The sequence below is a fragment of the Colossoma macropomum genome, unplaced genomic scaffold, assembly GCF_904425465.1.
Source record: "Colossoma macropomum unplaced genomic scaffold, Colossoma_macropomum, whole genome shotgun sequence".
NCBI classification, from domain to species: Eukaryota; Metazoa; Chordata; class Actinopteri; order Characiformes; family Serrasalmidae; genus Colossoma; species Colossoma macropomum.
In genome coordinates, this window is record NW_023494793.1 from 14877464 (window position 1) to 14895222 (window position 17759).

Here is a 17759-nt window from a genome sequence, read left to right on the forward strand (position 1 = left end):
GCTGGTAGAGGAGTTTATTTTGCTGTTTCGGTGTGCCAGAAGAACTTCACAGTGACCAGGGGTGCGACTTTGAGTCAGCAGTCATGACTGGGGTTTGCAACCGGCTGGGCATTTGAAAAACCCGGACCACACCACTCCACCTGCAGAGTGATGGTCTTGTGGAGTGTTTCAACTGAACGCTCACTATTTAGCTGGCCTTCATCATTTACTCCTGGTCCTGTTGGGGCCATCAATGAACATATGACTCATACTGTCAAGGGCAACTGCTGTCGCCTGGAGCATTTGTGTGGCTGTACAACCCACACCACAGAAAAGGGTATTGCCCAAAGCTGCAGTCACCCTGGAAGGACCCTTGTGTGGCAAAAGAATGCCTGGGTAAGTTGGTGTATGGGGTCCTGGTGGGGCAGCAGACTGTTGTAGTTCATAGGGATACATTTGCCCAGTACGGAAGATGATGCTGGGCTAAGTGGAGCCATCTCATCAGGGGCCCCGCCCTGAAGAGGAGTTGGAAGTGCCTGGGGTCAAGGGACGTTGCCTCCCTGGTGCTTGTGCTGACCAGGACAGTGGAAATTCAGAGACCCGTGCTATGAGGAGACCATAACAGGCGACACCTTCCGGTGCACCTAAAAAAACTTTGTTCGAGCAATGTGGGTCACTGGGATGGCTGACTCCTAAGGTAGAGGGGGCTGTGTGGTGGTCTGCCACTGACTGCACTCCTGTTGGAGCTTGCAAGTGGACATGCAAAAAGTGCCATAAGAACAGGCTCTTGGGAGTCATGCCCCCTCCCTTTGAGTGACAATTACTGTTGTTTATGTTATTGTTCCTGGGTTGAAATGTGTTTTATGTGTTTTGTGTGTGGTTTTGTGTTGGGGGTATGGTTTTATTTCAATTGTATCGGAGCTTACCATTGGGAGAAACTATAGGGCTAGGAGTGACCTGCCCTCATTTCAGTTAATTCAGGAGCATTAAAACATCAAAGCTTTGTGATTATGAAACCAAGTATTAGGGAGACCTATAATAGTAAACTGTACAGGAAATAATGACAAATAACGCAACAAAGAGTCATAGTGCTTTGCAAGATTTGTAAGTTTAAGTGGAACAGTGCTGTGCGTGCTTATTTTATTTTCTTCACACAGGTTCATTAAAGATTTGTCTGTGTGATATGGGCAGTTTCTAATTGCATTATTAATAGACTTGTCTGATAAATTAATATCAGGGTCTGTGTTAGACACGTATCAGGTTGAAGAAAGAAACGTGTATGTGAAGTACTGTAGTTATAAAAAGAAAGAGAACTGGAGAGGGCTATAAGAACATGAAAGTGCAAAGGACTTAGTTGGTCTAGGAAATATGAACAGTGGTGAACCTTAATCAGACTGGGGTTGACCATTTTGCTGGCCTGGCAGCTTGGGTGGGCAAACAAAAGCTTATCATATAGACATGTATACAGACATGCAATATTTCCCTGGCGTTATGCTTCATGCAGCCAGGGTAATAGTTCCTTTCTTTTCAAATGCACAGCTTCTGAAAAGTTTTCATTGACATAGATGTTTGTGCCTTTGAGTGTTTTAGACAGTTTTAATATTTCTTCCTTGTCTTTGTAGTGCAAGAGCTTTACACCAGACATTCTTTGGCAACTGGCGTTAAACTTGCAAATGCTGTGCACCCTTTCAAATTCCATTAGTTTTGGTTCCTTTTTAAGGTGATCAACAAGTAGCTTTTTCTCTTCGGTAGCTGGCTACTACCAAGTTTCATATTTAGAATCATGTGCCCTATCTATTATAATGTTGTTTCTGTGCAACTGATTTTAGTAGTGTAGTAGTAGTGATCCAAATGCATTTGATGCCATTTGCTATTGTTTTTAATGCATTTAAACAAGACGCAGAGGCAGTTTTTAGATGTTCTATCTCTGATTTTGCGTAGATTAGACTACTTTTTAGTTCTTGAACATCTTTGAAGAGGTTATTGATTCTAAGATTTGTTGAGTCCATAATCATCTCGATAAATTACTTGTATGACCTCATGGCCAAGTGAGTCCTCACTCACCTATACAAGGTAATCTACATCCCTTCACTTTGGGGATATGCAGGCTATATGGATCCAGTTGCCCAATCTAGCTAATCTTCTTCTTATAGTGTTTTTCTGGAGACTGCCTCTAAAGTGTTCACATATCTTTTTTAATGTTTTTTTGTGGCCATGTTGGCCTGTTTTGTCTTTATCTACCTACAGGGTTGTAGCTGTAGCAACAGTGACAAGACAAGAGTTACAGCTTGCCTACCAAGAAGTTACTGGGTTTTCTTAATGACATAACCAACTACTATGAAAAGATTTGAATGTAGACCTAAGAAAGAGCTCTTCTGTATTTGTCCCCTGCCATAGCAAAGTTTTATTGTTTTATTTTTTTCTGTCTGATTGTGGAAGCTACATTGAAGTACATGAGTGGGTAGACTTATTAGTAGTTGTTGACCTCACTATAGCGATGTCTCTAGGACAAAATGCTTCCTAGTTGCCATCTCAACCTCCCCACTTAAAATGAAGTTCTGGCTACGCTACTGGCATAGTTTTGGCAACTAAATGTAACCTATATAATTTTTTATTTATAAAACAGTGCAGTTTTCCTCTTTCCCTTTTCAAAGACATCTTGGATGAGTTTTTATTTATTGTATTTTTTAACATGTAATCGGTAATCTATAATCTTCCTAACCCTGAGTACTGTGTACATATTTCTGAATTAACAAGGCCACACAGTGTCTCACTTGTGAAATATTCAACAACACATCATTTATTTGCATAAAGCAGCATTACAGTTGTACTGCAAACAAGCCTTGATGAGATTGTATTCATATGGGTTTTCTCTCTTTCAGTAAGCCAATACAAACCTGTTTAAGAGCTAATAGATCCCCCTTGTGGAGAAACATCAGCCTGCGAAGTGCAAGAGTCAGGTTTCAAGCCAGGTCAATATGTGCTTTTCATCTAAAAATGAGAAATGTTTAACATTTGCTACATGCAGTTACCACAACAGTTGACGAGTACCCTATAGTTTTTTTGATGTAGTTGTTTATCTTTCTGTTTTAGACATTAGTGATTTAACACTTATAACCTTAAGGTAATTTAACGTAAATTATTTTGGTATTTTGGTTAGGTAGAATTACAATTGCAGTATTTATACGAGACAGTCCCACATGCCATATGTCATTATGTTCAGTTAACAGTGTAAACAAAATTTTCATGTATTATCAAGTTTGATTACTCGCTGATAGTTTTCTGCACATCAGTCACAGATTGTTGCTGATTGTTCTGAAAAGTGTCATATCTGAATGTTTTTGAGTGGTGAAGCCTAGAAACAGAGATGTAATTTTGTGACAGCAAGTGAATTTTGCATTGTTTTCCAAGCCAGATTACTTGGAAAGTTCAAAGTTATAAGGCTCAAAGGAAGCCATGCACACAAATTTCAGTGTTTTCATGACCTCTGAACAAAAATTAAATCTTTATGGAAACCACAGAGTGGGAAGTCCATTTCCTTTTCAATCTCTCAAACCACACACAACTTAAAGCTAAATGCATTTCAAGAAGAATTCAAAGTCAAAATCCTATCCTACTCCCTATTAGGTTGTCAATATTTATGTATTGCTAGGTGTTTGCATTATTTTGTCCACTCCCTTTATTCCTGTCCTTTATTTAGCCAAAAGTCCAGCCCTTCTAGGTTGAATGTGCCAGACATATTGTATGTATTCACCAGTAAGACAGTGAGGGTGTTTACATTTATGGAATTCCCATAAACTCATTTAATTACGAATGCTGACTTATGCAGCTCATTTATATTGGCCTGAATGTGTTATCAGATACCTCTAGCACCCACTATGTTCAATCCAGTCAAACATCCTAGTGCACTGCAGGGCAGCTAAGAAAAAATAAATGGACAACTTGTTTGTTCAGTTCAATAAAAACTTTGCTTTATTTATGAAATCATATTTGCATGACAATAAAAAATCACTGTTTTAGGACAACCTTAATCACCTTAATCTTTGTAATCATTTTTATATATGGAATTCCCAAGAAGTGTAATGAAAAAGTTAACCAAGAGGAAAATTACATTACACTGTTATAATTTTTTCTCACAGTGTTACACATGATAGAATTATGCACATAAAATGAGTACAAGTATCACAGAACTAATATGTCAAGTTAAACACACTTTGCATAGTACACATAGCTTGAATACAATTGAAAATGGAAATCAAATGAAAGGCCCACATCTGAAATTAAACAAACAGTAATTATTTAAAATGTTTACAACATTTACAACAGCTCTAAGGAGCCTTTTAGTTTACAGGCAAAATAGCATAATAGAACAGTGCCATAATGGCAGCACTGATAAGACCAGAAATTGGCACAGTCACAAACCAGGCAATGAAAATATTTCGAAACAGACGCCAATCAACGGATTTCCTGGAGCGAATCCAGCCCACAGCCACCACAGATCCAACCTGTTAATCAATACGCATGCAAATCAGAGGCAAACAGTATTAATGTATAACTTATGTATACAAATATACAATTATTTCATAAAAACAATACATTACTTATGGCAGGCTCACCTTGCAATGAGTGGTGCTGACTGGGAGTCCAATGTTGGAAGCAACTACTACTGTTACAGCAGAGGCCAGCTCAATACTGAATCCACTATGAGAAAATACACAATATCAATATGTAATATTTAATGTTAATATTTAATAATTTACACAAAACACCATCTTGCATCTTGTTGCTTTAAATTTTTTTTAAAAAGAGAAAAAATAACTGAAAATTGTACATCTTATTACAGATAAAAGTTGCTTTATAGCAGATATCATGAACAATCTGTGCTAATTCAAGAATGCCAGTGTGGTGGTTTGATTAAGTATAATAATATGCAGCTAAGTAATACACTATTGTGAGTCCAAGCTGCTTAAAATCGTATAATTCTATGAACAGAAACAAAAAAGCAAACCAATGTAATTTCTTATGCTTGCTGTTGAATTTACACAAGGCCATTTGTTATTGCTTTGCTGTGTGTTTGAGTTTATGTATGACAATAAAAAAAAAAAAATTATGATGTTCCTTACCTGGATGGTGTAATTGGGGTCAGGTCTTTGCCCATAGTTTGTATGACCCTCCGGCCCCAAACCCACAGCCCAGTGCAGATGCCCACTCCACCATAGAGGAGCAGCCAGATGGGTGTTGGGGCATTAGATGCTACAGAGACACTTTTATATACTAGCCAGAGAGCTATCAAAGGACCTATTGCATTGCTGTAAAAGGAAGTGGGAGACAAAAGAAGGTAACCATTACGTTTTGTCCCTTGTAGATAGCAAAATGACGGAGTAAAAGAAAACCCTATTTTTATTTAATTTTATGGCTTAAAAATGACATCCCCAAGAATTCAAGGGCATCTCTTGCATATGCTGTTACTTAGACCAAAGGCATACCAAAACTCTTTCCATACCTGACATCATTACCTCCATGTGCAAAGGATCCAAAGCAGGCAGTGAGAATTTGCAGGAACTGGAAGAGCATGGATACCTCCGGCTTGTCTATCTCCAGCTCATCCACCTTGTCTTCCTGCAGGGGGTCCTCTGCACTGTCATCATCATGCAAATCTACAGCTAGAGTGTCACTGGCACCACCTGCATCTCCATCTGCTACAGCTGTACAATAACTGTTGTAACTGTCCATGCGCGAACGCCGTTTCTCACCATCCTCTCCAGAGCGACCTCCCTCACCCTCTTTGAAAGATCCATGGATGCCGTAGATGGCCATAGTATAGGAAGTGTAGCTGTTGTTTCGTCGGATAGGCTTGTCACTGGTCTCACCCATGCAGCCTCCCACCTTGGCTAGATGCAGCTTGTGTAACAAGTCTTTGTAGATGCCAGAGTCTTTGTGCACTGTATGGAACTGCCCCCCCTGCAGCTGTGCGACTGCCATTCCTGCATGTCCATTTAGCACTGCAATGGCCACATTTGAAGGCATTCAATGTCACTGAGCAATCAAATGTACATAGCTTTGATGTATTTCTTGTTTACCTATCTTTCATTTATTCTTTGAAACAAGCAAGTAGTGCCCTTCAGAATGATTGGTAAAAAAGCTATGAAAAGCTTTTCACAAATATGCGAGAAATGTAATGTTCAAATGAGGCAAACATTTTCAAAGAAAAAATAAATCCATATTGAAAAATCTCAAAAAGATGTGTCTTAATTTTTATTATTCCAAATTCTAATAAATAAAATGTAATTGATAAAGACAGGTAACAAATTAAAGTAAAACCAAAATAAATGTTTGGAGAATTATAATGAATGCAGATGCTGTCTGACCTGTACTGGATGATACACTTATGTGAGGATTAGTATTTTTTCTCCTGGGCTCCCCCTACAGTTGCCAAGTGTATTTCATTTTACACCACTGTTGTAAATACAAATCGTGCTTTGAGCCCCCCTCATGAACAAATGTACACGTGCATTTGATGACAAGTTGAAGGATACAGAATCCAACTCAGGTGATTGTTTCACTAACGCCATATTGTAAGATTTTCTTGCTCAGGTCGAGAATGTGACGTTTGTTTGGGAACAGAAGGAGAAAGCAGCTTGTGACTCATGATGTGCTGAACATTACCTAACACAGTTTGGTTTTTAACTTTAATTTTTTTTAAAAAAGCCTTAAGATTTAAAATGTTTAAAAAGCAAACCTACACATCTCTGCTACAAAATGAAAATGAACGTGTTTCCAGTCTCTGCCCTTTCTGATAAAGACCTTTGCTGAAAGTGACAAGATTGCAAATGCAACTCACCCCAACTGTAAACGGATGCAGACACAATTAATTAATAAAGTACACAAAAATACATTCATCACAACTTAATCACAAAATAGAACAGCAAACAATTTCATTATGAAAATTTAAATATATTTATATAAGAAATCTAGTACCTATCTTGGTGAATCTATGAATGTCATTTAAAAAATTATAACACAGTTTATGTGACAAGCTGATGCCTTAACAAATAGAATGTTAAATTTAGGTGCATTGTGGGCGCACATTGCGGTCGCATCAATGCACATTCTGTGCTGCGGGGGCGCTCGTACATATATCTGGCCCTTTGTGGTGGAAAGCACACTTTCGCTGACTATGATGCTTGTGCATTAGTTTGATACTTAGGAAAAACAGAAGAACAACTGTTTCTGAGGTGACTGAGAATGTCAGTGTAGGATATGAGATTGTGTCAGCAAGAATACTCTATCCTCAAATGCATAGAAATATGTATTATAATAGGGCCCTCTTTACAGAGAGGAAGCAGATTTGAGAGGTGTGCAAAACCTTTTGTCTACAGAGATGTGCAAAAAAGTGATTTTGTCAGCTGAGTCATCTTTCAAAATGTTCACCAGAAGAATAGTGTTCTATCCCTCCAAAATAGTTCTTGTTCTTGTTTTCTTTAATTTGTTAGTATCTGTGTATTTTTATCATATGTATATTTTTTAATCTGAACATGCCAGCTGCTGTTTTGATTGTCAAAATTTCATGAAGAACGAACCAACAGTAATAGTCCAAACAACATTAGAATACAATCTTCTTACATTGGCATACATATTTTAAATTGTTCATCTGTTTTGTTACGATAAAATTTTAATTTTCATGTTTGTTAATGACACAGTAAGTTACAATGCATCTGCACTGTTCAAATGTATTCACTACAAATACCATTAACAACATAAGTTTAGCCACTGTTCAAAGTAGCATGGTTCCAACTGATATGGCTCAAACTACTGTGGAGTGAACAAGCTAAAGTTGTTTAGGGGAATATTGATCAGCAAGATGTTTGATAATTTAATTATCAATCTTACTATACTGATTTAGTAGTGCCTTGCTTTGGTGTTCAGGAAACACACGCTTATTAGTAAATTGCTCCAGGTAGTCCCCCCATGTTTGTATCTCAATGATCTTACCTCTTAAAATGCACAGTTATGAAGTAAGGTGCAGTAAAACCTGCAGCTCAGCAGAGACCTTGTGTTTGTATGCAAAAAGTCTTCTGTGAACAGGTTGATAGATAGCTGTAGTTATCTCTACAGATGCAGCATGCATTAGCACCACCAGAGATGTTTTGTAGATACTGCTATGAGTGACTTCATCTTGGGAAAACCATGGTGTACAAATTGCTAAATGCAGAGGTCCCACTAATGTGACGTGTTATAGACAATGTTGAAAAGCTAGATTTCTTTTGAGCTGTAGATTTTCAGTACAAGATCAAGCTGCTAAAGCATAAGAGCCATTTTCGGTAGCCTTTCATTAATTTGTACCAGGAGTGCTAATAATTCTCAAAGATCCTTCTTTAAGTTATTGAGTCTTAGTCATTTTAATATACTGACCGTTAGTGCAATCCAGGTCTTTTGGTTCAAAGTCTTTGCTGTCAAGGTCAGCTTCTTCAGAGCCTCCAACGTCAAAGGCCACTTTGGTGCTGTCCACAGCAGGTGTCTGCTGGGTAACGGGAGAGTAGGACTGGAGTGTTACATGATGTTTCACTGATGCATCTGTGGGAGTGATTCTCTCAGCCAATGACGCTTCACAGTGGTTTGATGTAATCACACCTAAATGGAATGATTTCAGAATTTTTTCCACAAAGCACAGTGAGACGGACTATCTACACATTTAATTCAGGAGATGTAGTTAGATTGAGTTTTGATGACTTCTGTAACATAATTGATACTTAACTTTAATTTAATATGTATTAAATTTCCCCTAACCCTAACTCTAGTCCTAAACCTAAGCTTGGTACTAATTCTCACCCTAACTCTGACACTGTTGAGAATCAACCTTGTTTCATCCAATTGTTTGTTAACAATTTTAACAAATTTTTGCAATTAATAATGCCACAAATAGTGATCTAGTTAAATTTTTGTCACAGTCATGAAAATCATCAAAATATGAAGAAGGACAAACAGAGATTAAGTGAAAAATGCATGGTATAGAGACATACTTTTCGTCTTCTTCTTTAAGCGAGGACACACAACAAACCACACCACAAGGGCAGTGAGGAGAGCACAACCCAGCGAGAAGAGAAGCATGCCCCACCATGTCATCCTGTTGAATCCCAGCACTGTTCAAAAACAAGAGTGGAAGATTTCTGAAACCAAGGTTTGGATACAAATTACAAACTTTAAAGCTGTAATATCTTAAACAGACCAAATATGACAAATGTCTATAAAACATTTGAAACAGTTTTAACTTGTGGTGGCTTAACATTTATGCATGAAAAAAAATCACTCTGTAACATGGACTGTCTAGACTGTGTGAGCGCCCAGGCTTGGCCTAAGATGAGATTTTGCCCTACGAAATGGTAAGTCAGATATTACTGTCAGGGGGCTTGCTCTATTAGTTATGAGAAGGTAATAACACCTCTGTAGGGTCACAAATAGGTGCCTTGCCATCCTTCTCTGTTGAAAAATTGTTTCATGCCCATCTAGAAAATATCATTTTAAAATGGAGAACGACAAGGTCCATTAGCCACTTGATCATAACAGATTCCTAACTGCTAGTGAATATATGTGAACTAGGTTTTGAAAACTACCACTTTTATACCATTTTATTGTCAGTTTTACAAGACATTCTTTTTTGAACGGTGCAAAATTACTTGATTTAATTTATCCATACTAATGAAGTGAGGGCTAATGAAAATAACCCAATAGCCAGGACCTAGTCACACCCCTACTTAACTGACTTCATTAAAACCTGACCATCTATACAGGGCCCACTATACAATACTGTCACAATGTTTGAGTCTGTTGCAATATTTAAAGATTTGTGATGTGGTAAATATATGCAATATATCAATACATTTGTGTTTTATCTTATGATTTCATCTCCCTTCAATCCTTTTGAAACAGAATTCTGAAGTAGACAAATCAGCATTTAAAAAAAACACTTTATCCTTATATTTACATATTTAGCAGATCCCTTTATTTGTTAAGCAAACAGAGAAACACTAAAAACAGGCTGTGTTTTTCTCCAGAAAAGATTACAGCAGCAAATAAACATAATTTTAGGAGACTCACTGGTATATTACCACCCAGTCTTCATTTCCTGCCTGAGCAGCAGAATAGAACCCTGTTCTCAGGTGCACTGGGCAAGTGTGTTGTCCACTACACCAGAAGTGTCCACTCTTATCTGTCAAGACCAGGTGTGGCTGCAGATTTTAATTCCAACAAAGCAGAAGCACGTATGATCAGTTGTTTGAGGACTGAGATTGATTAACATGTGGAATTAGGTATGCTCCTGCTTGTTTGGAATGAAACCCTACAGCCACACCAGGCCTACAAGTGGATAAGACTGGACACCATTGCACTACACTGTCTAACTGTTCCTAATAATGCCACTCCACTTGGTCTAAAAAGCAAACAGTGCCATGTTGTGGATTAAGACAGAAAAGCATTTTTCTCCCACATCTGTTGCCAATCACATGAGGCAGAAAAGTGATGAGTTTCTGAGCAAAATGAGTTCTGGGTAAGTTTTAGGTTCTTCGAACAGCCCTTTCTGCTGACAGTATCCGACATGTTCATGGGCTTGGCACAGCAGATAATGAGAGAAAAACCCTCTGCTGTTTATTGATTAGAGGGTATATTCAGAAGGTTGTATGGTTCACACCAGTTGCTTAATGTTTTCTTGCCAGTTTTATTTTTTCATGTAATGATTAATATTATAATTTAAGAAAAACACACAATTTTTTTTTGACAGGTTAGAAAGACTAACTTATGGTGTTCTGTTATAATAACAATCAGGTCCCAGTGTGACCCTATGACATCTATCTGTATCAAGGTGGGATATACCCACTGCATGTCCCAGAGCCAAGAAAAAAGAATATGCCATGACAAAGACATATTCCATTGGGAGAAGGTTGTGTAAGTGTGTAAACTTGTGCATATATGTTTATGTTTGTTTGTTTGTGTGTGTGTGTGTGTGTGTGTGTGTGTGTGTGTGTGTGTGTGTGTGTTAGAATACAGGACTATATTATAAACTTACTTGGGGCTCCAGTGAACATAATGGAGAATAGATTAATTCCCATGGTAACAGCATAGAATATTGGAAGGGCCCTTAAACCATTAACCATTGAGTCATCCTAGAAATAAACAAATGAATAAACAAACAAGAAACATTTGTGCTAGTCAAGCTAAATCTGTCACAACTAAAAGTCAATTCAGAAAATTTTAACTGTTCACTGCAAAAGTAGCATGTGCTCTCAGTGTTGACAGTAAAACAAACTAAGCTCATGAACACACTGATAGGTTATGTAACACAATTTAAGTTTACATTTTACCTTATTTAGGATGAACTTGCGGACAAAGTAAAAGAGAACAGCAGACATGATGCCTGACAGCAGAGGGGAGAGGAACCAAGAAGACACTGGAGCAAACATAAACAAATGAATCCAGATAAATAAGATATTAAAAACATCAGGTTTGATTGTGTGCCAACTTGCAAAAGGGACGTTCAGTCTGTGCGAGCCATGCTGTTATCTTAAGATCATGTGACTAGAATTTTTTCCAAGCTGTGTATCCTTAAACAGCCTAAATCATCAGAGACATTTGGTTCTTCATGCGACCTTGCTTTCTGTCTGTGCAAACTGTGCTGTTCTTAAAATAGATTTCAGATAAAATTTATGGTTTTCAAAAGAAATGGCCAAGATAGAATTTTACAAGTAGTTTAGCCGTACATCAGGACATCAGAAAGTCATACCAATTCGAAGCAGTTCCAGCCATCTGACCCCTTGATGACCCCTAGCAACCACAGAAAAGCCGATAGTGGCTCCAACGATACAGTGTGTTCCAGAGATAGGGAGCTTCAAAAATGATGCCACCAACTGCCAAACAGCAGAGCCTGCAGCACACAGACATGTACTAGTGATATGTTGCAATAAATTTGAAAAAGAGGAAGAGAGACAAATCATCATGGGTGCACTATGTGTGCAACTTTAACACAACATTAACACAACGCATTAAAGCAGGAGCAGTAGTGTAATAGGAATAATGTTATGACAATATCACACTATGTATGTATGTATGCAAATTTTAATTCCAGAACTAAACACTCAAAATGTGTAATTAATGTTTTAAGTGTACTTGAAATTTGGGAACATTTTAGAGTTGAAAAGGGTAAAGACAGACTTGCTAGTCTGGGTTATATATGTTGAAATAAAATAACAACAACAACAACAACAACAACAATAATAATAATAATAGTTATTCTTCCTCTTCTTCTTATTATTATTTTGTTTTTTTATTTTTAAAATATTTACCTTTTACTTTAACATGCAAAATACAAATAACAAATTCATTGTCAGTTGTGTATGAGTGTGTTATTTTTAAACCTTGTTGAGGAAATGTATTTACTGTTATCATCTAGTACATAGTTTGGCTAATCAGTACTTCATTAAATTAAAATAGATGTGCTGCTGATGGAATTTAACAAGTCCATTCAATGGCTGGAGTGCACCCAAAAGCCAAGAACCAAAACTGTGTTCTTCTAACTGTATTCTTTTAACCAACTGTTACATTGTATTTAGGTTTATTTGTGGGAAAAGCACACAAACTGCTGACAGGAATAGTTTTATGCAATTTTCTTGGTTGCCTCAGAATCTTCTGCAGCACGTTTTCTACCTGTTTGCCACCAGGAAACTAATGCAGACAGCATTACAAGTGCAGGTGTTCCGAAGTAGCTCAACCAATTAACACAATTGGCACTAATCATGTTCAGCTGTACCTGTTATTATATGTTAGCTATGTTGTAGCTATAGTTCTACTAGATTAGTAGATTTGTGCAATTTGGAATAGTAATTAACTAAATTAACTTGAAAATTAGTGCAACAACAACAACAAAAAAAGATTCTCACCAAACATGGCGCTGATGGAGCCAGCCATCAGTACTGGCTCAGAACCATTGTACATGTTAATGTCAATGATGCCCGACCGAATGGTCTCACTGACTTTGGCCCCCAGAAGCATAGCGCCTAGTGTCTCGAAGATGGTAGCGAGGATGCAAGCCTGACGCAGCGTCACCACTCCAGAACCCACCGCTGTACCGAATGAGTTAGCCACATCATTGGCTCCCACAGAGAAAGCCAGGATAAAAGCAATGATAAAGCCCAAAACTAACAGCCATAAATATGGAGACATGTTAGCCTCTGTAGTTAAGTTCGTTGCAGTAACAGTCACTAGGGATACTAATGTACTGGATTCCATCCCTAATCTTTTAGTGTAATTATATTGGGCCAAACCACTATGATCAAAATTACAATTATTAAGCTGTTATATATCAGTTACAAAGTCAAACACTTTCTGAAAATCTGACAATTAAAAATTAGATATTTTTATAATAAATAAATACACTACAGATTTATAGATTAGAACTACAAATTACAAATAGAGTGTGATCGTTCAGCTGTGTCCTTTCATCTGTGTGTCTGCAGTGAAGTAAAAGGGAAGTGACACAAGGCCAGTTACTAGCTACATATACTAAGATTAGTGTTTGTTTTGTTTTGGCTGTGGGAAGCTAAACACAGAAAGAAAGCCATGGTAGAGCGCAGATTTTAATGAAGGTGGATGGCGCATTCTGAAAAAGAATAAATAGTGAAGATAATTTGAATAATTTAAAATACTATAAAACAATCAAATACAATAAACTAAATGACTTTGCAAGCTGGGGAGTCAGTCATCAGTCAATGGCCAGGTTTAGCTGGTGTATTTTAGCAGAGAAATCAGTACACTGTGTTGTACAGTTTCCCTTGCAGAGTTGAATACCTCGGCAGTAGGATATCAAATACCTGGCTGAAAACCAAATTCTTGTAAGAACTATCATGTAATCACTGTACACTGATTTGTGCAATAACCACCAGTTACTAGTTACACTGGAGCCTTCTTTTACCTTTGCGGTTGTGCTTGCAGAGCGTAATATACCAATCGGTTTTAGGTTATGGAAAGCGTATAATTAAACCGATGGTTGCAAATAAAACATGAATTGCAATACCTTTTCCCTGTTTTATCTTAATTAAAGTTATATAGAATTTAAATGAGTAACATTTATTATCAGTAACAAACATAATACATTATAAAGTTAAGTTTTAATCTGTAAATATTTTTGTTCAAGGCTTATCAGGAAGCAGTTACGTAAGTAAATGTAAAACAAAATCATCAGAGGACCGAGGGCGACTCAAGGCTTTAATTTGCTGAAGAGAACATTTTAGTGCCATGTCACCACAAATGATGCAAGCCAAGGCGTTTGAAAAGTATGGGTTGTTTTAACCTATACTATATAGCACGTACTAATTAGGGAACTAATAAAAATGTCCTGCTGAGATAACGGTATATTCGTGACATAAATGCTAACAACTATTCCTAACAACTGCGCACCGTCTTATTGAACAAGGAGAGAGCTCCTGGAAGAAGCTCAGGAGCTAAACACAGTCATGTTCATTTAGGAACTACTCACCAAAGACGTTGTTGACCGAGAAAGGTACCTCGAAATGTCCTTTTGCCACAACTTGGCGAAACTTGGCAAGTCTTTCTGTCTTGCGAATTTCCCAAAAAAATATATAAACAAAAAGCTTTTTGATTATTATACCGCGCCAAAAACTCAGGTGAGTTTTCAAATCCTATTTGCTCCGTTTTAACAAGTACCACTCTCTCAGTCTTGCTCTGAATAAGTAGCCGACGCCGATTATATCTATTTCTCCAGAGGAGGAGGGCAAAGGGCTATTACGACACGCCTCCTGTGCAAATCCAGTTGCGTGCGAGTAGCAGAGGAAACTTCTTTAAAATTTAGCCAGACACATCTGGTGAGTTATTTACTACGTGTCATTTTCATTAAGGGTCTTTTTTTGTGTTTCAGGTGTTACACGCTGCTTAAATTTAAATAAGCGATGGTTTGGTGGATTATGTAAAAACTATGCAACAATGTATTATTTACGTTTGCTTGTTTTTGACTGTACTCTTTTTGTAGCGCTTGTTTTAAAACTGACGTTTATAGGTATATGCCTAGCGCAGGCCTCTGTTGTGAAGCTGTTTTGCGTGTTGTGTTACATTGAAATTAGGCTAGTCTTAAAAGCCTGAAAACAAACCGACACATACACACACACACACCACACACACACACACACCACACACACACACACACAAGACAGTCAGTTTAAATATACTCAATGGCTGAAGGTTTCCCTTACGATTCTGGGAATCATTATTGTTTTAGACTGTTTCATTGTACACATGGCTTACATTCCTTTCATTAGATCTGAACATGAAATTTCCTGTTTATGTTTAATCTGTTTACAACTGGAAGTCAAAATAAAACTTTAGAAATACAACATCAGCTCTCAAAAGAATGGCCTAGGACAGTTATTTAAGAAACACAAAAAGAGATAATTGAACCACTGTAAACCATTCTTTAGTGAGAGTGGTGAAATAAAAAGTGTTTTGTGCATTGTGTATAAGGCTCAGGTGAGCCCTCAGACAATAATTACATGTTAACTGCATTTTCTGTGCAGTACTTTAAAGTTAATCTGAGATAGATCTTTATGTAATCTAGAAAGGTTTAATTGTTCTCTGATTACTAATGTAAAACATAAAATACCTTTTCTGATAGAAAGTTAATATCGTAATGTAAGTTAAATTTGTAAGGCAACTTACTGCACAGCTTTAGTTGGTTAACTATCTGAGGGCACAGAATTGTGTTAGGTAAACAGTACAATTTCAAGTTGAAGAAGTTGGGGTTAATTAAACAATATGAATATGAATGTTGTTGCTTCAGCGAAAATATTTTTTTCTTCTATTTTTTTACTATCCAATGTCCTATTTTTCTCAAACGTTATTACATTTTTCTCTAAACTAAGGTGAGTATTCCTAAAACAATTAACACAGTGGAATATATTAACATTTACAACTAAACTGATGCCAACGGGGCTAGTAAAGCACAAAACAAGTCCAGTTTCATAAATTGTTCACACAGGTGTCAGCACTTATATGTATATAAAAGGGGTTACATATGAAAGCCATGGAGCTAGCTTATGTTAAAGAATAAAGGAGTTTGGAGAAAGAGCAAGATGTGTGAGATTTAGAGGAGGCAGAGTTGTTGTAGGAGGACAAGGAGAGATGAGAGGAAGAGGAGAAAAGAAGAAGAGTGGAAGAGGCAGAAGGAGATGTGGTACAGATGATGAGGTTATGTGGTAGGAAGAACAGAGCAAAGAGATAACAGGGAGGGGAGGGTAGGAAGAAGAGCATGGTGAGGAAGTGGGCATAGAAAAAGGATATCAAATCTGATAAGGGCCACCCTGATTGACCATGTTATCAACATGGTCTTTCCCTAAGAGAAGCTGGACAGAGTTCACCCTGCTTTAAGCAAATCCACTGTTGCCGTAATCATTTGAACATGTCAGACAGAAAACAGGTATTGCATTTCTATATATCTATGGGTATTCTGGAATGAAGAGTTGTGATATCCTATCACAGAGTCTAGTATCTACATATTACTTATAGTACTTAAATGTGTTTTTGACATTCTTAAGAATGCTACAAAGAGCGCCATTAGGAGAACATGTATGGCTTTTCTCAGACAAATAATAACATTCTGTTGTAGACGTGATCATCTAGAATAACATCATTTGACTCTGAGGGATTCAACAGAGAATGATAGGATAATGAAGCAAGGAAGTCATTGTGCCACTGTTACAGGCTATACTAGTCTGGCTTCAGCCCTTGTGTTGGCGAGTGGACTTACGGTAACACAGTGGGCATGGAGTCCATCACCATTGTCGCACATCACACAGCCACAGCGCTGTCACTCCAATTCCCCATCCTACTAGCCCTGTTTTTTACAATGAAAGTAGAAGTGGCCAAATTATACACTGGCACTGCCCTACCTGAGCCAGAGGTCAGTGGTCCAAACTAGAAATCCAAACCCACACAAAAATGGTTCAATAACCACAAAATCAAGCCTTTGACTCGACCAATCCCAGTCCTGACCTAAGCCTCACTGAAAACCTTCAGGAGGAGCTTTCCAGATTTTCAGTGTGAGGTTGAGCTCATTAACCACAAAGGGCATTCATGATGGTTTTTTTCCCATCTCGATACATCCTTCTCAGGAATCAACTTCACAATCATTAACACACTTTTTTTTCTGTAAAATATAGAGACAGGTTCCAGGCAGTCATTAACTTTACACACGAATATGCACACAGAAATGCTGACATCCTGATAATTTTTGTCTAATTATTACTTATAAGTCATCTTGTCTTGAGAATGGAAAAGGCTTGCTCAGTGTAAATCTAACGGATGTAAATTTCAGAGGAACTTTGCCCCTATGTCTCAAGTAAATGAGGAGGGACATGAGTGACTTAAAGTTCAGAACATCATGACAGTTCCTCCCCTCCTCAGCTTATCCTCAGTGAGAGTGATACTCATGTTGCTTATCTTCACATGTCAGCTTTTTTGTGTGTTTTGTTAATATGTGTGCTTATCACCACAGGCTTTAGGCCAACAGGACCCTAACCCTTGACTTTTGTCAAGTTTAATAACGTTTTTGAATAAATCTACAATCTATTGTAGAATCTGTTGGTTTCACTGAAAACATATTGGGGGCCGCTCATTATTGCAATCACACCCTTGACTTAATTGTTTTAGTGTCAACACAGATAATTTAGCTATTCTTGCCCAGACTATGGCAGTCTCAGATCATTATCTAATTTTGTATAAAATCC

General features: G+C 37.5%; 1 protein-coding gene across 3 annotated transcripts; it reads right to left on the reverse strand.

Annotated features, from left to right (window-relative positions):
* Window positions 1–3933: 3933 nt before the first annotated feature.
* slc20a1a (solute carrier family 20 member 1a) lies at window positions 3934–17084 on the reverse strand. Of its 3 annotated transcripts, none has more exons than XM_036578609.1 (11): window positions 16923–17084; window positions 12906–13624; window positions 11753–11893; window positions 11334–11419; window positions 11039–11135; window positions 9000–9119; window positions 8392–8610; window positions 5483–5981; window positions 5103–5288; window positions 4596–4680; window positions 3934–4484 (listed from the first exon to the last, which is right to left on the reverse strand). In XM_036578609.1, the coding sequence occupies exons 2-11, from the start codon at window positions 13252–13254 to the stop codon at window positions 4320–4322; spliced, it is 1947 nt and encodes a 648-aa protein (XP_036434502.1). In that variant the 5' UTR covers window positions 13255–13624; window positions 16923–17084; the 3' UTR covers window positions 3934–4319. The 3 variants fall into 3 exon arrangements, with proteins under 3 accessions (XP_036434502.1, XP_036434500.1, XP_036434501.1); XM_036578607.1 differs by having other exon boundaries at window positions 16781–17084; XM_036578608.1 differs by lacking the exon at window positions 16923–17084 and adding an exon at window positions 14501–14781.
* Between the last annotated feature and the right edge of the window lie 675 nt (window positions 17085–17759).